Source organism: Scyliorhinus canicula, chromosome 11 (genome assembly GCF_902713615.1).
Source record: "Scyliorhinus canicula chromosome 11, sScyCan1.1, whole genome shotgun sequence".
NCBI classification, from domain to species: Eukaryota; Metazoa; Chordata; class Chondrichthyes; order Carcharhiniformes; family Scyliorhinidae; genus Scyliorhinus; species Scyliorhinus canicula.
Genome location: NC_052156.1, coordinates 3,996,666 through 4,016,244, shown reverse-complemented (window position 1 = coordinate 4,016,244; position 19,579 = coordinate 3,996,666). Strand labels below are relative to the sequence as shown.

At 50.9% G+C, this 19,579-nt stretch overlaps 1 protein-coding gene across 1 annotated transcript in view; it reads right to left on the bottom strand.

Annotated features, from left to right (window-relative positions):
• Window positions 1-19,579, bottom strand: part of LOC119973631 (sodium- and chloride-dependent taurine transporter-like) — a gene marked incomplete at its 5' end in the record, with an annotated part of 85,620 nt that overhangs the window by 26,213 nt on the left and 39,828 nt on the right. Inside the window, 4 exons of the mRNA XM_038812012.1 lie at window positions 4,249-4,361; window positions 14,338-14,462; window positions 14,614-14,717; window positions 16,671-16,805. Coding sequence (XP_038667940.1) covers window positions 4,249-4,361; window positions 14,338-14,462; window positions 14,614-14,717; window positions 16,671-16,805 — 477 coding nt within the window. The remainder of the gene's footprint in view (window positions 1-4,248; window positions 4,362-14,337; window positions 14,463-14,613; window positions 14,718-16,670; window positions 16,806-19,579) is intronic.

Genomic DNA, 19,579 nt, shown 5'->3' with positions numbered 1-19,579 from the left:
CCAAACCTCCCCCCTCACCCCATACCCACCACCCAAACCTCCCCCCTCACCCCATACCCCATACCCAGGACCCAAACCTCCCCCCTCACCCCATACCCACCACCCAAACCTCCCCCCTCACCCCATACCCACCACCCAAACCTATCCCCTCACCCCATACCCAGCACCCAAACCTATCCCCTCACACCCCATACCGCATGAAATGAAATGAAAATCACTTATTGCCACAAGTAGACTTCAAATGAAGTTATTGTGACAAGCCCCTATTCGCCACATTCCGGTGCCTGTTCGAGGAGGCTGATACGGGAATCGAACCGTGCTGCTGGTCTGCCTTGGTCTGCCTTCAAAGCCAGCGATTTAGCCCGGTGCTAAACCAGCCCCTGCATACCCACCACCCAAACCTACCCCCTCACCCCAAACCACACACCCACCACCCAAACCCAGCACTCTACCCCCCAAACTCCTCCCCCCCCCCCCCAGCCCACAAACCTCCCCCCGACCCCACACTCCAGCCACTGACAGTCAGTACTATTGTCAAACATCCCAAGGAATCAGATAGAACTCCTGTCCTGCGGACCCATGTCCACAGGGGCAGACACTGCAGGGGCCAGTGAATGGAAGTCCACCTGTTCGCAAGGCAGAGAGAGAAGGGGAGAGGGGAGGAAAAAGGAGAGAGGGGAGGGGAGGGGACGAGAGGAGAGAGGGGAGGAGAAAGGAGAGAGGGGAGGGGAGGGGACGAGAGGACAGGGGAGAGAAGAGAGAGGGGAGGAGAAAGGAGGGGAAAGAGGAGAGGAGAGTAGGGGAGGAGAGGAGAAAGAGGAGAGGACGAGAGAGGAGAAGAGAGGAGTGTAGAGGAGAGAAGGAAGAGGAGAGGAGAAGAGAGAGGAGAAAGAGGAGAGGACAAGAGAGGAGAGGAGAAGAGAGGAGTGTAGAGGAGAGGAGAAGAGAGAGAAGTGGACAGGAGGGAGCGAGGAGAGGAGAGGACAAAATGAGAGGGACTGAGGGAGAGCCTGCAGAGGGAGGTGAGAAATGGTGGGGTGTTGAGGGGATATCCCTCATATCGAACAGGCTGCCTGTGAGGAACACTCTAGGACTGGACTTCATTTAGGTAGAGCAGGTACACCAAGATTAACTTAATCTTAACTGGAGGATTTAACATTAACAAACCTGCAAACTCAGTGGAATTAGAAAACAGTGAGAGTTAAATTTCATTTGATTAGCATCCATTTCAATTCATCTCTATTATTAAAGTGGTACACCTGATTGCGGGGAATGGCTACAACACAGGGAGTAAAGCTCCCTCTACACTGTCCCCATCAAACACTCCCAGGACAGGTACAGCACGGGGTTAGATACAGAGTAAAGCTCCCTCTACACTGTCCCCATCAAACACTCCCAGGACAGGTACAGCACGGGGTTAGACACAGAGTAAAGCTCCCTCTATACTGTCCCCATCAAACACTCCCAGGACAGGTACAGCACGGGGTTAGATACAGAGTAAAGCTCCCTCTACACTGTCCCCATCAAACACTCCCAGGACAGGGACAGCACGGGGTTAGATACAGAGTAAAGCTCCCTCTACACTGTCCCCATTTTATAAATCTGTCCCCAATGCACTGGAGCTGATAATACGTTTCTGAGAGTTTGAGAATCCAAAACCATTCCATATGCGACTCTCACATTTGCCAGGTTTGGACCCAAGGGCAAGCGCCAAAAGTTAAAGGTTTGAGTTGGAACTGACGGGTTTCCTGTGAATGCTCAATGAGATGCAACAGGCAATTCATGACTGACTTGTGTTTTATCAAAGTTACACCTTTAAGTAAATATAATTTACAGCATGTGTTTTCACACCATTTGCCTCTTTGACCTTTGAAGTCAGTGGGGGAGGGGGGGGGGGGGGGAATAAAATCTGAATGCTAATCCCACTTGATAATGGGTAAAGACGGAGGTGAATGGTATCTGGAGCTGTGCCTCCAGCACCTGTTCTGGGTACACATCAGGAAAAGAAATGAATGAAATGAAAGAAAATGGCTTATTGTCACGAGTAGGCTTCAATGAAGTTACTGTGAAAAGCCCCTAGTCGCCACATTCCGGCGCCTGTCCGGGGAGGCTGGTACGGGAATCGAACCCGCGCTGCTGGCCTGCTTTAAAAGCCAGCGATTTAGCCCAGTGAGCTAAACCAGCCCCTGTAAGACTGGGTAAATACTTCCAGCTTGGCTGTCTATTACAGGCGGATCAGAGGTTTTATTATGCCCCTCTTTTGCCATTCGATGGGGTTCCTGGAGCTCTCAGACCTGTTGGCCGAATGCTGCCCCGATGAGGTGATCCTGAGCAGCCACGGGGCAGGGGGAAGCGATGCGTTATTCAGCTGCAAAGGCCATCACAGGTGAGGCGTTCCCACCCCGGCTTCCAGCTGCGTGAAACAGGCTGATTTAGAGCAGATTAAAAATAGCTCCAGGTACAAACACCGCTCAAACCAGTCAAAGATAACCAGCCCCACCCTCAAAAAACAAAGAACAAAAGTAGCTAACAGTCACTTACCTGTCCACACAAATTAAACAGGATGTGATGTACAATAATTAACTACATGCCAAGTGACTCGGCCAATTCCCAGAAGCCTCTGTGCAAAACCGTTCAGACCTCACAGACTGGCAAACACCACACACAGTTTTCATTGTATTTGTATTTAACACCACTGCACTCGCAGCCTGAGCTCATTACAACCCGTCTCCCTCTTCCCTCCGAGCAGCCGAGGTAAGGTACTCAGTCTGTTCCCCGTTCCCTCATCGAAAACAGAATTAATTGTTCCCCACAAATCTCCTCACAAGGCTGTGGAGGTGGGAGAGGGGGTTCTGATCTGGTCTTTAGTTACTTATTTGCCATTGGCTTGTTGAAAAGAAATAAAACAAAAAGCTCCCAATGGAGACAGCGAACAAGAGGGGGCTGAAGCCATGTGTGATTTAACTGACCAAGCCATGTATGTTTGATGTTTGTGAGCAGAGGCGTCCTGCGTGGAGGCATGTTACACCTAGTTTGCACTGATGGGATCAGCACACACACACACGCAGAGGTATCCACATACAATCACACATCCACGTGTGTTCAAATGCACATGCATGCACATATGAACCTATGAAGGACATCCAAGAGCACCTGGACAGGTGTGTGTGCGTATGCGCATGATGACCCAGATATATGTGTGGGCACAGGCCAAACCAGACACGCGTGTGGGAACACACACGACCTAGAGAAATGTGGGAGAGCACACGCTGACTCAGAGACATGTGCGTGGGCACATGACGACCCAGAGAAATATGGATGGGCACACGCCAAACCAGACACGCGTGTGGGAACACACACGATCCAGAGAAACGCGCGAGAGCACACGCTGACTCAGAGACATGCGCGTGGGCACATGAAGACCCAGAGATGTGCGTGTGAGCACACGCCAAACCAGACACGCGTGTGGGAACACACACGACCCAGAGAAACGCGGGAGAGCACACGCTGACTGCGAGACACGCGTGTAGGAACACACAGATTGAAAGACGCGTGTGTGGATGCCGCCAAACCAGACACACGTGCGGGAACACGCGCGACCCAGAGAAACACGCGTGAGGCAGAGAAACACGTGTGATGGACACGGTGAACCCCAATCTGTTGGTCTAGTTGCGACAGATGTTGGGGCAAGATTCACCACCAGCGCTCCCATGACTGGTGGATGGAAAGCAGCCCCCAATATACTGGCAGCAGATGGCACAGTTTAACGGTGCTGGTGGGGCCTGGGGGTGGTGCCTGGGGGGGGTTTCTGAAACATCCCCGAGTGGGCGGATGGGCTGGGGGCAGAATCACAGCCTGTAAACTGCAAACACAAGCCACCAGTTATCCCACCAACTTGGCTCAATGGCAAAATGAGGTGCATGAAACGTCGGGACAGATTCTCCGGCCCTTGGTTAGGACAAAAAGTGCCGAGGAAAGTTGCACGGCGTGAAAAAAAAATCCCCAATGGGAACGCGGCTGGAGGGAGGGCGTGTGTGTGGGTGGGGGGGTGGGGGTGCAAACACTCTCAAAACCAGATGGAAATTCTCTCTCGCCTTTATAATGGGTGGAGAGAGAGAGAGAGAAAAGAGAGAGGGAGAGAACCTCAGCCCTCTCCCACCCAAACCTCGCCACCTCCCCCGCTAACCGCGGAGAGCCGGTTACTCTTCATGATTTTAGATACATGACCCCCTACCAGTTCAAACTGACCTGACTGTCCAATCCGAGGAGCAGCAGCATTACGAAAAACAAGACAGCCCAGAATGTAGGCCACGGCATCATGCTCACTGCCTTAGGGTAAGCGATGAATGCCAAACCAGGACCTAGAAGGAGGCAAATGCAGAGAGATGGGGGGGTGGGGGGTTTGGGGGGGGAGAAATAAGGGGGGAGGTGAGGAGAGGAGGGGTTACAAGAGGCACTAAATGATCATGTAATTTCATATCACAAAAATACACAGGTACTTTAAATCATAGCACAAACTCTTAAACATAGGCTAGCATGCGTATCACCCGTTTCAAACTCCCCTTTTTTAACTTCAAGCTTAAACCTGGGATCAGTCCACCCCACGTCACCGGCTGCACCCTACTATCTCACCAGGGCTCGTGGGCAGCAGAAACAGCAGCACGGAGCAGGCGGGCTGAAGGGCCTCTATCGCAAAGGTCAACGTCATTCCGGGGTGTGATGGGAGGTTCGGTACACATTCACTATGGTAAGGAGTGTTGAAATGGTGGTGTCCACACCCCCCCCCCCCCCCCCCCTCCCCAACCGCCCCCTCCTTACCCCACCCCATCCGGCTACAACAGGGAAGAAAACATTTTCGTGCTGTCTCTTTTTATTCTGGACCGCGTGAGGAATTGTTTACACTTCTACTCGGAGGTCAGCTTCACAGGTCGGGAACATTCCGGAATCTCGCGAGGAACGTGGAAGTCCAGCGCCGACATGCCCAGAGTGAGAAGTACAGAGAATGATTAACCGGGGGTATTCCTGTGCTCTCTTTGCTCCGGCGTTTACGGAACTAAAAGATTGACAGAACTCACAGTCCACACTTCAAACTTCCCAGGTCGGCCACTGAGACATGTTCTGAATTTAATGATGCCGGTTGTTAATTTGTGTTGCACGTGACGGCAGTTACGCCGGGGAGGGCGGGGGTGACTGCCGCAGTGAGGTGTGCTCAGTAATTGGTTGTAGGTAATTGCGGCCTCATCTCTGGAAACCGTGTGCGTTTAAAACTTTCTCACGAGGTTGAAAGAACCTCTCTTGGATGGGAGGGGTTGGTGGGAGAGGGGTGAACGTGGAGGGGGCTGTTGGGGGATGGGTGGGCGCTGAGGGGTTTGGGTGGGGAGGGGTGGTTGGTGTATGTTAAAGGGGTTGGATTGGGGGTGAAAGAGGGGGGGGGGGGGCCTAAGGAGTAAACCAATCACCTTCAGATCTCCCGATGACAGCGTTCATGTCCTGGGGTGAATGTCAGGCCATGATCCGAATCGACAGAGTCTGGGAGGGAAATGCTAGAACCTTCCACAGAGTTCAGCCAACCAGCAACTACTCCAGTCAATGGCTCAGAATGTGACTGCAGCCAGTAATTCAATAAGTCTCACGGCTACAATGCAGAGCTCACTCTCTCTTTGTAAAATGCTCTCACTGAGGGGGTAGAACAGCCCAAAGGGACACAGATTTAAGGCGACAGTGCCTTGAACAATTGGTGCTGGAGATGGGAAATATTTTTTACACAGTGCTGCCTGAAAGGAGATTCAATAAAAGATTTCAAAAGGATCGATAAATAAGATGAGGTGAATCTAATTGGATAGCCCCTTCAAAGAGCTAGCACAGTCACAATGGAGCGGGTGGCCTGTGCTGTCTGATTGTGTGAAAGCGTGCTCCCCAATGAGGACATTTCAGACACAAAGCTTTACAATCCCTCTGGAAATTCAGTGTTTCATTGCAACAGATATGAAATAGCTCAGCTCAGCACATCGGCCAATCTCATGGTGTGTCTGAGTGTCAGTGTGTGTGCGAGGAAGTGAGTGTGTATCTGTGAGTGTGTATGTATCTGTGAGGATGTGTGAGTGTGTGTATGCGTGTGATTGGATCCGTGAGTGTGCGATTCTATATGTGATTGTGTTTATCTGTGTGTATCTGAGTGTGTATGTGTGAGTGTGAGTGTATCTGTGAGTGTGAGTCTATGTGTGAGTGAGTGTAAGTGTGAGTGTATGTGTGAGTGAGTGTATGTGTGAGTGTATGTGTGAGTGAGTGTATGTGTGAGTGTATCTGTGAGTGAGTGTATGTGTGAGTGAGTGTATGTGTGAGTGTATCTGTGAGTGTGAGTGTATGTGCGAGTGTATGTTTGAGTGAGTGTATGTGAGTGTGAGTGTATGTGTGAGTGAGTGTATGTGTGAGTGAGTGTATGTGTGAGTGTATCTGTGAGTGAGTGTATGTGTGAGTGAGTGTATGTGTGAGTGTATGTGTGAGTGTATGTGTGAGTGAGTGTATGTGTGAGTGTATGTGTGAGTGAGTGTATGTGTGAGTGAGTGTATGTGTGAGTGAGTGTATGTGTGAGTGTATGTGTGAGTGTATGTGTGAGTGTATGTGTGAGTGAGTGTATGTGTGAGTGTATGTGTGAGTGAGTGTATGTGTGAGTGAGTGTATGTGTGAGTGAGTGTATGTGTGAGTGTATGTGTGAGTGTATGTGTGAGTGTATGTGTGAGTGAGTGTATGTGTGAGTGAGTGTATGTGTGAGTGTATCTGTGAGTGAGTGTATGTGTGAGTGTATCTGTGAGTGAGTGTATGTGTGAGTGAGTGTATGTGTGAGTGTATCTGTGAGTGAGTATATGTGTGAGTGAGTGTATGTGTGAGTGTATCTGTGAGTGTGAGTGTATGTGTGAGTGAGTGTATGTGTGAGTGTATGTGTGAGTGAGTGTATGTGTGAGTGTATGTGTGAGTGAGTGTATGTGTGAGTGTATCTGTGAGTGAGTGTATGTGTGAGTGAGTGTATGTGTGAGTGTATCTGTGAGTGTGAGTGTATGTGCGAGTGTATGTTTGAGTGAGTGTATGTGAGTGTGAGTGTATGTGTGAGTGAGTGTATGTGTGAGTGAGTGTATGTGTGAGTGTATCTGTGAGTGAGTGTATGTGTGAGTGTATGTGTGAGTGTGAGTGTATGTGCGAGTGTATGTTTGAGTGAGTGTATGTGAGTGTGAGTGTATGTGTGAGTGAGTGTATGTGTGAGTGAGTGTATGTGTGAGTGTATCTGTGAGTGAGTGTATCTGTGAGTGAGTGTATGTGTGAGTGAGTGTATGTGTGAGTGTATGTGTGAGTGAGTGTATGTGTGAGTGAGTGTATGTGTGAGTGAGTGTATGTGTGAGTGAGTGTATGTGTGAGTGAGTGTATGTGTGAGTGTATGTGTGAGTGAGTGTATGTGTGAGTGAGTGTATGTGTGAGTGAGTGTATGTGTGAGTGTATGTGTGAGTGAGTGTATGTGTGAGTGAGTGTATGTGTGAGTGAGTGTATGTGTGAGTGTATCTGTGAGTGAGTGTATGTGTGAGTGTATGTGTGAGTGAGTGTATGTGTGAGTGAGTGTATGTGTGAGTGTATCTGTGAGTGAGTGTATGTGTGAGTGAGTGTATGTGTGAGTGATGTGTGAGTGTATGTGAGTGTGAGTGTATGTGTGAGTGAGTGTATGTGTGAGTGATGTGTGAGTGTGAGTGTATGTGTGAGTGAGTGTATGTGTGAGTGAGTGTATGTGTGAGTGTATGTGTGAGTGAGTGTATGTGTGAGTGATGTGTGAGTGTATGTGTGAGTGTGAGTGTATGTGTGAGTGAGTGTATGTGTGAGTGAGTGTATGTGTGAGTGAGTGTATGTGTGAGTGAGTGTATGTGTGAGTGTGAGTGTATGTGTGAGTGAGTGTATGTGTGAGTGAGTGTATGTGTGAGTGAGTGTATGTGTGAGTGAGTGTATGTGTGAGTGAGTGTATGTGTGAGTGTATGTGTGAGTGAGTGTATGTGTGAGTGAGTGTATGTGTATGTGTGAGTGAGTGTATGTGTGAGTGAGTGTATGTGTGAGTGAGTGTATGTGTGAGTGTATCTGTGAGTGAGTGTATGTGTGAGTGAGTGTATGTGTGAGTGTATGTGTGAGTGAGTGTATGTGTGAGTGAGTGTATGTGTGAGTGAGTGTATGTGTGAGTGAGTGTATCTGTGAGTGAGTGTATGTGTGAGTGAGTGTATGTGTGAGTGAGTGTATGTGTGAGTGAGTGTATGTGTGAGTGAGTGTATGTGTGAGTGAGTGTATGTGTGAGTGTATGTGTGAGTGAGTGTATGTGTGAGTGTATGTGTGAGTGAGTGTATGTGTGAGTGAGTGTATGTGTGAGTGTATGTGTGAGTGTGAGTGTATGTGTGTGTATGTATGTGTGAGTGTATGTGTGAGTGTATGTGCGAGTGTATGTTTGTGTGAGTGTATGTGTGAGTGTATGTGTGAGTGTGAGTGTATGTGTGTGTATGTGTGAGTGTATGTGTGAGTGTGAGTGTATGTGCGAGTGTATGTTTGAGTGAGTGTATGTGAGTGTGAGTGTATGTGTGAGTGTGAGTGTATGTGTGAGTGAGTGTCTGTGTGTGTGTGTATGTGTGAGTGTGAATGTGTATGTATGTGTGAGTGTATGTGTGAGTGTATGTGTGAGTGAGTGTATGTGTGAGTGTATCTGTGAGTGAGTGTATGTGTGAGTGTATGTGTGAGTGTATGTGTGAGTGAGTGTATGTGTGAGTGAGTGTATGTGTGAGTGTATGTGTGAGTGAGTGTATGTGTGAGTGTGTGTATGTGTGAGTGTATGTGTGAGTGAGTGTATGTGTGAGTGAGTGTATGTGTGAGTGTATCTGTGAGTGAGTGTATGTGTGAGTGTATGTGTGAGTGAGTGTATGTGTGAGTGTATCTGTGAGTGAGTGTATGTGTGAGTGTATGTGTGAGTGAGTGTATGTGTGAGTGAGTGTATGTGTGAGTGAGTGTATGTGTGGGTGTATGTGTGAGTGTGAGTGTATGTGTGAGTGTATGTGTGAGTGTGAGTGTATGTGTGTGTATGTGTGAGTGTATGTGTGAGTGTATCTGTGAGTGAGTGTATGTGTGAGTGTATCTGTGAGTGTGAGTGTATGTGCGAGTGTATGTTTGAGTGAGTGTATGTGAGTGTGAGTGTATGTGTGAGTGAGTGTATGTGTGAGTGAGTGTCTGTGTGTGTGAGTGTATGTGTGAGTGTGAGTGTATGTGTGAGTGAGTGTCTGTGTGTGTGAGTGTATGTGTGAGTGTGAGTGTATGTGTGAGTGATGTGTGAGTGTGTGTGTGTGTGAGTGTATGTGCGAGTGTATGTTTGAGTGAGTGTATGTGAGTGTGAGTGTATGTGTGAGTGAGTGTATGTGTGAGTGAGTGTCTGTGTGTGTGAGTGTATGTGTGAGTGTGAGTGTATGTGTGAGTGAGTGTCTGTGTGTGTGAGTGTATGTGTGAGTGTGAGTGATGTGTGAGTGTGTGTGTGAGTGAGTACATAGGTGGTGAGTCAGACAATCCCAAAAAGGCCCGAAACACAAACAGAAACAAGCAGATGTACACACACATTCAGACGTGCACACACACATGGACATGTGCAAAGACATGCACACCACAGAAAACCAGAGGCAGACAAATGCACACAGAAAACGCACATGCACACAGATGCACACACAGGCGCACAGAGAAACACAGAGGTACACATGCAGACGTAAAGACACATAGGCACACACACAGATGGAAACACACAGACACACACGGATGTAAACACACAGACACACACGGATGTAAACACAGACACACACAGATATAAACAGAGACACACGGATGTAAACACACACGCACGGATGTAAACACACACACATGGATGTAAACACACAGACACACACGGATGTAAACACACAGACACACACGGATGTAAACACACAGACACACACAGATGTAAACACAGACACACACGGATGTAAACACACAGACACACACAGATGTAAACACAGACACACACGGATGTAAACACACAGACACACACGGATGTAAACACAGACACACGGATGTAAACACAGACACACACGGATGTAAACACAGACACACGGATGTAAACACAGACACACACGGATGTAAACACAGACACACACGGATGTAAACATACAGACACACACATGCAGCCACACATGTGCAGACACACACGCACACAATTCATTTATATGAACACCTCTCCCAGTTAGTAAATCAGCGACAGAGAGAGCAGTGAATTCTGCCCCCAGGGTGGTGATGGGGGAGGAGGGCAGGGTGGTGATGGGGGAGGTGGCAGTGTGGTGATGGGGGAGGAGGGCAGGGTGGTGATGGGGGAGGAGGGCAGGGTGGTGATGGGGGAGGAGGGCAGGGTGGTGATGGGGGAGGTGGCAGGGTGGTGATGGGGGAGGAGGGCAGGGTGGTGATGGGGGAGGAGGGCAGGGTGGTGATGGGGGAGGTGGCAGGGTGGTGATGGGGGAGGAGGGCAGGGTGGTGATGGGGGAGGTGGCAGGGTGGTGATGGGGGAGGAGGGCAGGGTGGTGATGGGGGAGGTGGCAGGGTGGTGATGGGGGAGGAGGGCAGGGTGGTGATGGGGGAGGAGGGCAGGTGGCGATGGGGGAGGAGGGCAGGGTGGCGATGGGGGAGGAGGGCAGGGTGGCGATGGGGGAGGAGGGCAGGGTGGTGATGGGGGAGGAGGGCAGGGTGGTGATGGGGGAGGAGGGCAGGGTGGTGATGGGGGAGGAGGGCAGGGTGGTGATGGGGGAGGAGGGCAGGGTGGTGATGGGGAAGAGGGTAGGGTGGTGATGGGGGAGGAGGGCAGGGTGGTGATGGGGGAGGAGGGCAGGGTGGTGATGGGGGAGGTGGCAGGGTGGTGATGGGGGAGGAGGGCAGGGTGGCGATGGGGGAGGAGGGCAGGGTGGCGATGGGGGAGGGGATGTTGAATTTAACACCATGCCGCTGGCCTTTCAGAGGGTAAAAGACCAGCTGGTTGTGGAGAAGGTAACCAGAGAGTCAATGAGGGCAGGGCTGAACTCGGGGAGGTGGCCCCCATCGCAGGTCCTTCTCCGCTTCAACCTGCCTGAGCAGTGAGGGGAGGGAACACCTTTGACAGCCTGGAGTGGGCCTTTGTTAATTTGGGCAGAAAGGCAACAGGAAGAGTTTGTGAGAGGGGAAGCCTCAGTGACTGGACATTGGGAATGGGAATGCTGGAGCTCTGGGCCTGAATGAACATTACGGGGGAGTGGCACAGAAGTTGTATTTACAGAGAAACTCCCCATGCAAGGTGAAATGAGCAGGGTTGAAATAATTAATGAAAATTTGTTGAATCTACTGGTTGAATTGTGGATGGGACTGACCCCGGATTGACTCCGTGTTGCCAGGCCAATAAACAGAGAGGAAACAGAAAATTAATTTCCTCAGAACGCCAGCAAAAATTGCAATTTTTCCGACCGCAAGGTGCAGTTGGAGATCTTTCAGACTAATCGCGATTCAGAATTCAGCGCTCCTGTAAGTACTTTTAAACGTTTGGGGCAGCGACTTCAAGGTAGCAATTGGCAATAATGTTTAGAGTGACGTCAAATCGATAATTGATTTGGAGTGAAGAAAACAGGTACCTGAAATAGTGGTTTTGAATCTGACTGAATATTCTAATGTACACATTGTTTTGAAAATAAATCCCTCAAAAAAAAATCTGCCTGAAGGACCTGCCTTTGCGTGCTATGGGAGATATTAGACAGTCACAAAAGGCACAATCGTGATGATCAAATTCTGCCGTGTTTCTGTTGGCAATCACTAAGTCCCTCCTTTATTCTTTGATGTTAATTTAACCTCAGTGATTTCTCAGCATTCTGAGGCTCGGGGAGGTTATTCTGGGTAACAGTTAACTCCATCTCCAGGCTTCAATCTGCTCATGGTTTAAAGTTCCTTGGCTGGGGATTGCCGAAGGGTCACGCCCCACCCACAAGATTTTTCCACTCATGTCTGACCTGACACTGTCCTCGCCCCTTCCCCCAGCTATTGCTGCAAATTCACTCAAACCGCCACCCTGGTCAGGAGAGGGCTCGGAGCGAACTGGACAAACAAGAAATATTGGTGGGGGGGGGGGGGGGGGAAACTGAGCAAGAATGTCATGCTTCAGGGTGTGGATAGCTTTCAGTCCATTCCATTTGGGTGATTTATTGTTGACCTCAGTGATGTAACACCAGTCTCCCCATCAAACACTCCCAGGACAGGTACAGCACGGGGTTAGATACAGAGTAAAGCTCCCTCTACACTGTCCCCATCAAACACTCCCAGGACAGGTACAGCACAGGGTTAGATACAGAGTAAAGCTCCCTCTACACTGTCCCCATCAAACATTCCCAGGACAGGTACAGCACGGGGTTAGATACAGAGTAAAGCTCCCTCTACACTGTCCCCATCAAACACTCCCAGGACAGGTACAGCACGGGGTTAGATACACAGAACATACAGTGCAGAAGTAGGCCATTCGGCCCATCGAGTCTGCATCGACCCACTTAAGCCCTCACTTCCACCCTATCCCCATAACCCAATAATCCCATCTAACCTTTTTTGGACACTAAGGGCAATTTAAACCAATCCACCTAACCTGCACGTCTTTGGACCATGGGAGGAAACTGGAGCACCCGGAGGAAACCCACACAGACACGGGGAGAATGTGCTGACTCCGCACAGACAGTGACCCAAGCCGGGAATCGAACCTGGGACCCTGGAGCTGTGATGCCACAGTGCTAGCCATGTGTGCTACTGTGCTGCCCTGAAGATACAGAGTAAAGCTCCCTCTACACTGTCCCCATCAAGCACTCCCAGGACAGGTACAGCACGGGGTTAGATACAGAGTAAAGTCCCTCTACACTGTCCCCATCAAACACTCCCAGGACAGGTACAGCACGGGGTTAGATACAGAGTAAAGCTCCCTCTACACTGTCCCCAGCAAGCACTCCCAGGACAGGTACAGCACGAGGTTAGATACAGAGTAAAGCTCCCTCTACACTGTCCCCATCAAATACTCCCAGGACAGGTACAGCACGGGGTTAGATACAGAGTAAAGCTCCCTCTACACTGTCCCCATCAAATACTCCCAGGACAGCTACAGAGTAAAGCTTCCTCTGCACTGTCTCCATGAATGCCCCTCAGCACTAATCACACAAATGTAATCTTGAAGTGCAAGTTGTTGCTGTAATCCTTGCCCATATATGAGGAGGGAGTGAGGAGTCAACCATTTCCCAGTGTGGTTCAAACTACAACCCAAGTGACGAAGGTGATCCGAGAAAAGTGGTGACCCCATCACTCATTGTCTTGACATGGGACTGTCCGGCCTCCTCGAAGGCTGATGACCAAAGCTCCGTTGGGATTGTTCAGGTGATCAGGTCACACCTGCTGTCTGAGCCCGCACCGAGCTACTAACTGGGAGGTTGAATTACGCGATGGCAGATTCATGGAACTACGTGGAAACGAATTGAGCAGTTGCCATAGAAACCAGTCACGATTGATCCATAATAAGCACACTGCTGGGACAGGGACCAACAACAGGGGGCCACTCCAAAGGCAATTAAAAACCAAGACAATTGGGCTATTCCTCAACAGGGGCATCACCAAGCAGCCTGTTTCTATCCAGCAGAGGCGATTGGACAGTGAGGAGGGGCAGTAAGGGTGGAGTGTAGGTGCCTGGGGATGGCGACATTGCTGTCTACCCCCTCCCCTCTTGTCATCAACCCAGGGGAGCGGGAATAGAGGAAAATGCACAATCTTGCCCACCCCAACCAGACGTTGCTGCTGCCCAGGGCTGGAGAGGGAGTAAGTGGGGATTGGGAACAATCCAGATGCCCCCAGAGTACACCAACATGGCAGTGCCACACTGCCAGGTAGAAACAACCACAAGGTATTTGAAGGTTTGCCAACAAGTGGCAATCGAGAGAGAGAGATGCTGGGTAGTCGGTGAAGCCTCCATTAACACTGGCATCACAACCTGACCACTGACACTAGAGGGGAGCCCCTGCTGCTGACTAAAGGAGGGAGAGTTTCGGGGACACAGCGTACTGTGACGGGTGGGCAGTAGACGAACACCCCCTTTATTAGTTATTTGTCTGAAAATCTGGGCGGGTGCAAACGCCGGTTAAAATCAGACAAAGGATCAACTCATACAGCAAAGCTAGGATTACGCATGCTACAAATATAATGATTAAAGACTGATCAAATCTCTAAGTTGCGTAGTTTCATTATGTTGCCAGTTGTGCTGGGTGCTGATCGTACCTGACTCAGCCACATCTGCTATGTCCACCCCTTGTTCTTGAGCCATGAAGCCAAGGATGGAAAATATCGCGAAGCCCGATACAAAACTGGTGCCGCTGTTGAGACATCCGAGGAGCAAACAGTCCCTATTTGTACATATGTCATAATTGATGCATCAAGTTAATAAGGTGGTAGAACAGGACCTCCGTGAACAAGACCCATTTTTCTTTTTCTTTTCCCATCACCCACCACCCTCCCCTCCCAGTCTGACAATCTCCCTCGGACTTCATCACGTACCGGTAACAGTTATATTTGTATTTGTTGTAACTTCCCAGTGACGTCATCGCTCCCAAGCAGATTGCATAAGAAAAGAAGATCTGAGTTCCTGCATCAATCCATACCTAGAGAGAGAGAGAGAACGAGAGAGAGGTGGGGGGGGGGGGGGGGGGGGGGGGGGGGGAGGGAGAGAGAGAAAGAGGGAGAGAGAGGGAGGGAGAGAGAGAGAGAGAGAACGAGAGAGGGAGAGAGAGAGAGGGGGGAAGGGAGAGAGAGAGAGGGAGGGAGAGAGAAGGGGAGAGAGAACGAGAGGGGGAAGGGAGAGAGAGGGGGGAAGGGAGAGAGAGAGGGAGGGAGAGAGAGAGGGAGGGAGAGAGAAGGGGAGAGAGAGAACGAGAGGGGGGGAAGGGAGAGAGAGAGGGAGGGAGAGAGAGAGGGAGGGAAGAGAGAGGGAGGGAGGGGGAGGGAGAGAGGGAGAGATGCAGAGGGAGAGGGGACGGAGAGGGGGAGAGAGAGAGAGAGGGGTAGAGAACGAGAGAGAAAGAGAGGGAGGGCGAGAGAGGGAACGAGAGAGAGAGAAGGGGAGGGAGAGAATGAGAGAGGGGGGAGAAAGAGAGGGGGAGGGAGAGAGAGGGGGAGGGAGAGAGAGAGAATGGGATAGAGAGAGAGGGGGAGAGAGAGGGAACGAGAGAGAAAGGGAGGGAAGGGGAGAGAAAGAGAGAGAGGGGAGAGGGAAGGAGACTGTTGATTAACCAGAGGCTCAAACACATACAATACATAATCCTTTTATTGGCTGGTTACATGTCTCCAGCTTGTGTTGGGGTTCAACTCCCTCGTGTACACTGCCTTTTTAAAATAATCTTTATTGTCACAAGTAGGCTTACATTAACACTGCAATGAAGTTACTGTGAAAAGCCCCTAGTCGCCACATTCCGGCGCCTGTTCGGGTACACGGAGGGAGAATTCAGAATGTCCAATTCACCTAACAGCACGTCTTTCGGGACACGAGGAGAACGTGCAGACTCCGCACAGACAGTGACCCAAGACGGGAATCGAACCTGGGACCCTGGCGCTGTGAAGCCACAGTGCTAACCACTGTGCTACTGTGCTGCCCACAGCACAGCTTGTCCAAGCAGCCGTTACCCTATAGGCTAGCTGTTTGAACATGGTGGGCCTCACACTGTGTGGAAATCCCCTCCCCACTTGACATTCACGTGGGTGCTCCCCATTACCAGATAGTGTCCGGTCACTGAGGCAAACCAGGGGTAATCCTTACCCTGGCCAAGGTCAGTTCAGGCAGCACAGCCTGGGATCTGAGGCTGGAACCACAACCATCTCCAAAGATTAGTTCATTGCCAGGCAGCACTCTTAACAACTGGGGCCAGGACCCAGTTCCGTCAACAGTTCCCAGGAATGTTGGGATTATTTTCTTGTTTGTTTGGACTGAGTGTACATGAAATGAAAATGGCTTATTGTCACGAGTAGGCTTCAATGAAGTTACTGTGAAAAGCCCCTAGTCGCCACATTCCGGCGCCTGTCCGGGGAGGCTGGTACGGGAATCGAACCGTGCTGCTGGCCTGCTTGGCCTGCTTTAAGAGCCAGCGATTTAGCCGTGTGAGCTAAACCAGCCCCTCACGTTGTATTCCCATTCTCTGACCATCAGCAAATATTAGGCCAGACGATTTAGTTCCTGTGTAATTTGGGGAGTAGATTGTAGGTGTGGAAGTCAGTTACAAAGGCAAGTTTCAAAACCTTCAAAAAATTATTCAATGGGATCTAGTCGCTGGCTGGGCCCAGCATTTATTGCCCATCCCTAGCTGCCCTTCAGAAGGTGGCGGAGGGGGTTAGCTGCCTTCCTGAACCGCTGCAGTCTGTGTGGTGTAGGTACACCCACAGTGCTGTTAGGGAGGGAGTTCCAGGATTCTGACCCAGCGACAGTGAAAATGATAATATTTTAGTAAAACTGCACATGCAGTCAGGGCGTCTCACATGTGGAATTGGCCACGTTCATTGTGGGCAAGTGGCGAGATTTGGTGGGCACGTTGCAACCCATGTGTGTTCCCTGGCACAATACTCACTTGTGGATCAGCAAGGCGTGTCATATCAGGATAGAGATAAAACTTGATTCCCTGAGCTGCTCCAGGCAAAGTCACTCCGCGGATCAACAACACCAACAGCATCAAAAAGGGAAAGGTCGCAGTGATATAAACAACCTGTTCAGCGAACAAGAAACCAGACAAGAATACAGATTAATCACATCATCACAAATATCCGCAGCAAATGGGCCCATACAATCAACACAAAGCAAGAGGGAGAAGGGAGTTGGCGGAGTAGAGAGATTGGAGTGTCCACGTGGGCAAATCGCGAAACGTCATTGGACAGGGAGAGGAAATAAGCAAAGAGGCCAATGGAATGTTGGCCTCTAACTCAATGGGATCGGATTTCAGTTGGGAATGAAGCGATGGTTCAGTTGTACAGAGGCTGAGTCAGATCCCCACCTGGAGGAACAGGGTTCAGTTCTGGGCCCCCGCACTTCAGGAAGAATATACCGACCTTCGAGGGCGTGCAGGACAGATGCGCCCGGGGTTGAAAGGGTTAAATTATGAGGCCCGGTTAAACAGCTAGGTTTGCATTCCCTCGAGGGCAGAAGATTAAGGGGTGATTTAATCAGGCGTCGAAAAAAATTATTCAATAAGGTGAATAGAAACTATTTCCTGTCACGTATGTGGTGTGTACATGTGTGTGTATGTGTGAGGGATGGTCCAGAACAAGGGGTCAGACAATTAAAATTACTGCTAGGTTGTTAAAGGGTTCACACCATGGGAAGTGAAATCTAGAATTCTCTCCTCCAGAAGCCTGCTGATTGATATTTGTTGAGTGAGAATTTTCATAGCATGAATGCGCCTCTTGCAAGGCCAGCATTTGTTGCCCGTCCCTAATTGCCCTTGAACTGAGTGTCTCGCTCGGCCATTTCAGGGGGCAGTTTAGAGTCCACATTGCTGTGGGTCTGGAGTCACATGTAGGCCAGACCGGGTAAGGACGGCAGATTTCCTTCCCTAAAGGACATTAATGAACTGGATGGACTTTGGGGTGATCTTGGTCACCATCACTGAGACTAGCTAAAAATGGGCAAGACGGTGGGGGAGTGGTAATATCAGTGGGCTGGTAAAAACCCACCTGGAAAGGAAATCTGCCGCCCTTACCTGGTCTGACCTACATGTGACACCAGACCCACAGCAATGTGGCTGAGATAAAGAGACAAAACTCACCGGTTAGTCACATTGCACCGGTTAGTCACATTGCACCGGTTAGTCACATTGCACCGGTTAGTCACTTATTGCACCGGTTAGTCACATTGCACCGGTTAGTCACATTGCACCGGTTAGTGACATTGCACCGGTTAGTGACATTGCACCGGTTAGTCACATTGCACCGGTTAGTCACTTATTGCACCGGTTAGTGACATTGCACCGGTTAGTCACATTGCACCGGTTCGTCACATTGCACCGGTTAGTGACATTGCACCGGTTAGTCACATTGCACCGGTTAGTCACTTATTGCACCGGTTAGTCACATTGCACCGGTTAGTCACATTGCACCGGTTAGTCACATTGCACCGGTTAGTCACTTATTGCACCGGTTAGTGACATTGCACCGGTTAGTGACATTGCACCGGTTAGTGACATTGCACCGGTTAGTGACATTGCACCGGTTAAATTGGGGACGGGGAATGAGTCCATTTTATGCCACTTTTGGGAAAAAAGGAGTCGGAATGAACCAATTTCTGAGCGGAGTGCAGAGATCTCGGGGGGAGTGCAGTGATCTCGGGGGGAGTGCAGAGATCTCGGGGGGAGTGCAGAGATCTCGGGGGGAGTGCAGAGATCTCGGGAGGAGTGCAGAGATCTCGGGGGGAGTGGAGAGATCTCGGGGGGAGTGCAGAGATCTCGGGGGGAGATGGCAGAGATCTCGGGGGGAGTGCAGAGATCTCGGGGGGAGTGCAGAGATCTCGGGGGGAGATGGCAGAGATCTCGGGGGGAGTGCAGAGATCTCGGGGGGAGTGCAGAGATCTCGGGGGGAGTGGAGAGATCTCGGGGGGAGTGCAGAGATCTCGGGGGGAGTGCAGAGATCTCGGGGAGATGGCAGAGATCTCGGGGGGAGTGCAGAGATCTCGGGGGAGTGCAGAGATCTCGGGGGGAGTGCAGAGATCTCGGGGGAGTGCAGAGATCTCGGGGGGAGTGCAGAGATCTCGGGGGGAGTGCAGAGATCTCGGGGGGAGTGGAGAGATCTCGGGGGAGTACAGAGATCTCGGGGGGAGTGCAGAGATCTCGGGGGGAGTGCAGAGATCTCGGGGAGATGGCAGAGATCTCGGGGGGAGTGCAGAGATCTCGGGGGAGTGCAGAGATCTCGGGGGGAGTGCAGAGATCTCGGGGGAGTGCAGAGATCTCGGGGGGAGTGCAGAGATCTCGGGGGGAGTGCAGAGATCTCGGGGGGAGTGGAGAGATCTCGGGGGTGTACAGAGATCTCGGGGGGAGTGCAGTGATCTCGGGGGGAGTGCAGAGATCTCGGGGGGAGTGCAGAGATCTCGGGGGGAGTGCAGAGATCTCGGGGGGAGTGCAGAGATCTCGGGGGGAGTGCAGTGATCTCGGGGGGGAGTGCAGAGATCTCGGGGGGAGTGCAGTGATCTCGGGGGAGTGCAGAGATCTCGGGGGGAGTGCAGTGATCTCGGGGGGAGTGCAGAGATCTCGGGGGGAGTGCAGTGATCTCGGGGGGGAGTGCAGTGATCTCGGGGGGAGTGCAGAGATCTCGGGGGGGAGTGCAGAGATCTCGGGGGGAGTGGAGAGATCTCGGGGGGAGTGGAGAGATCTCGGGGGGAGTGCAGAGATCTCGGGGGGAGTGGAGAGATCTCGGGGGGAGTGCAGAGATCTCGGGGGGAGATGGCAGAGATCTCGGGGGGAGTGCAGAGATCTCGGGGGGAGTGCAGAGATCT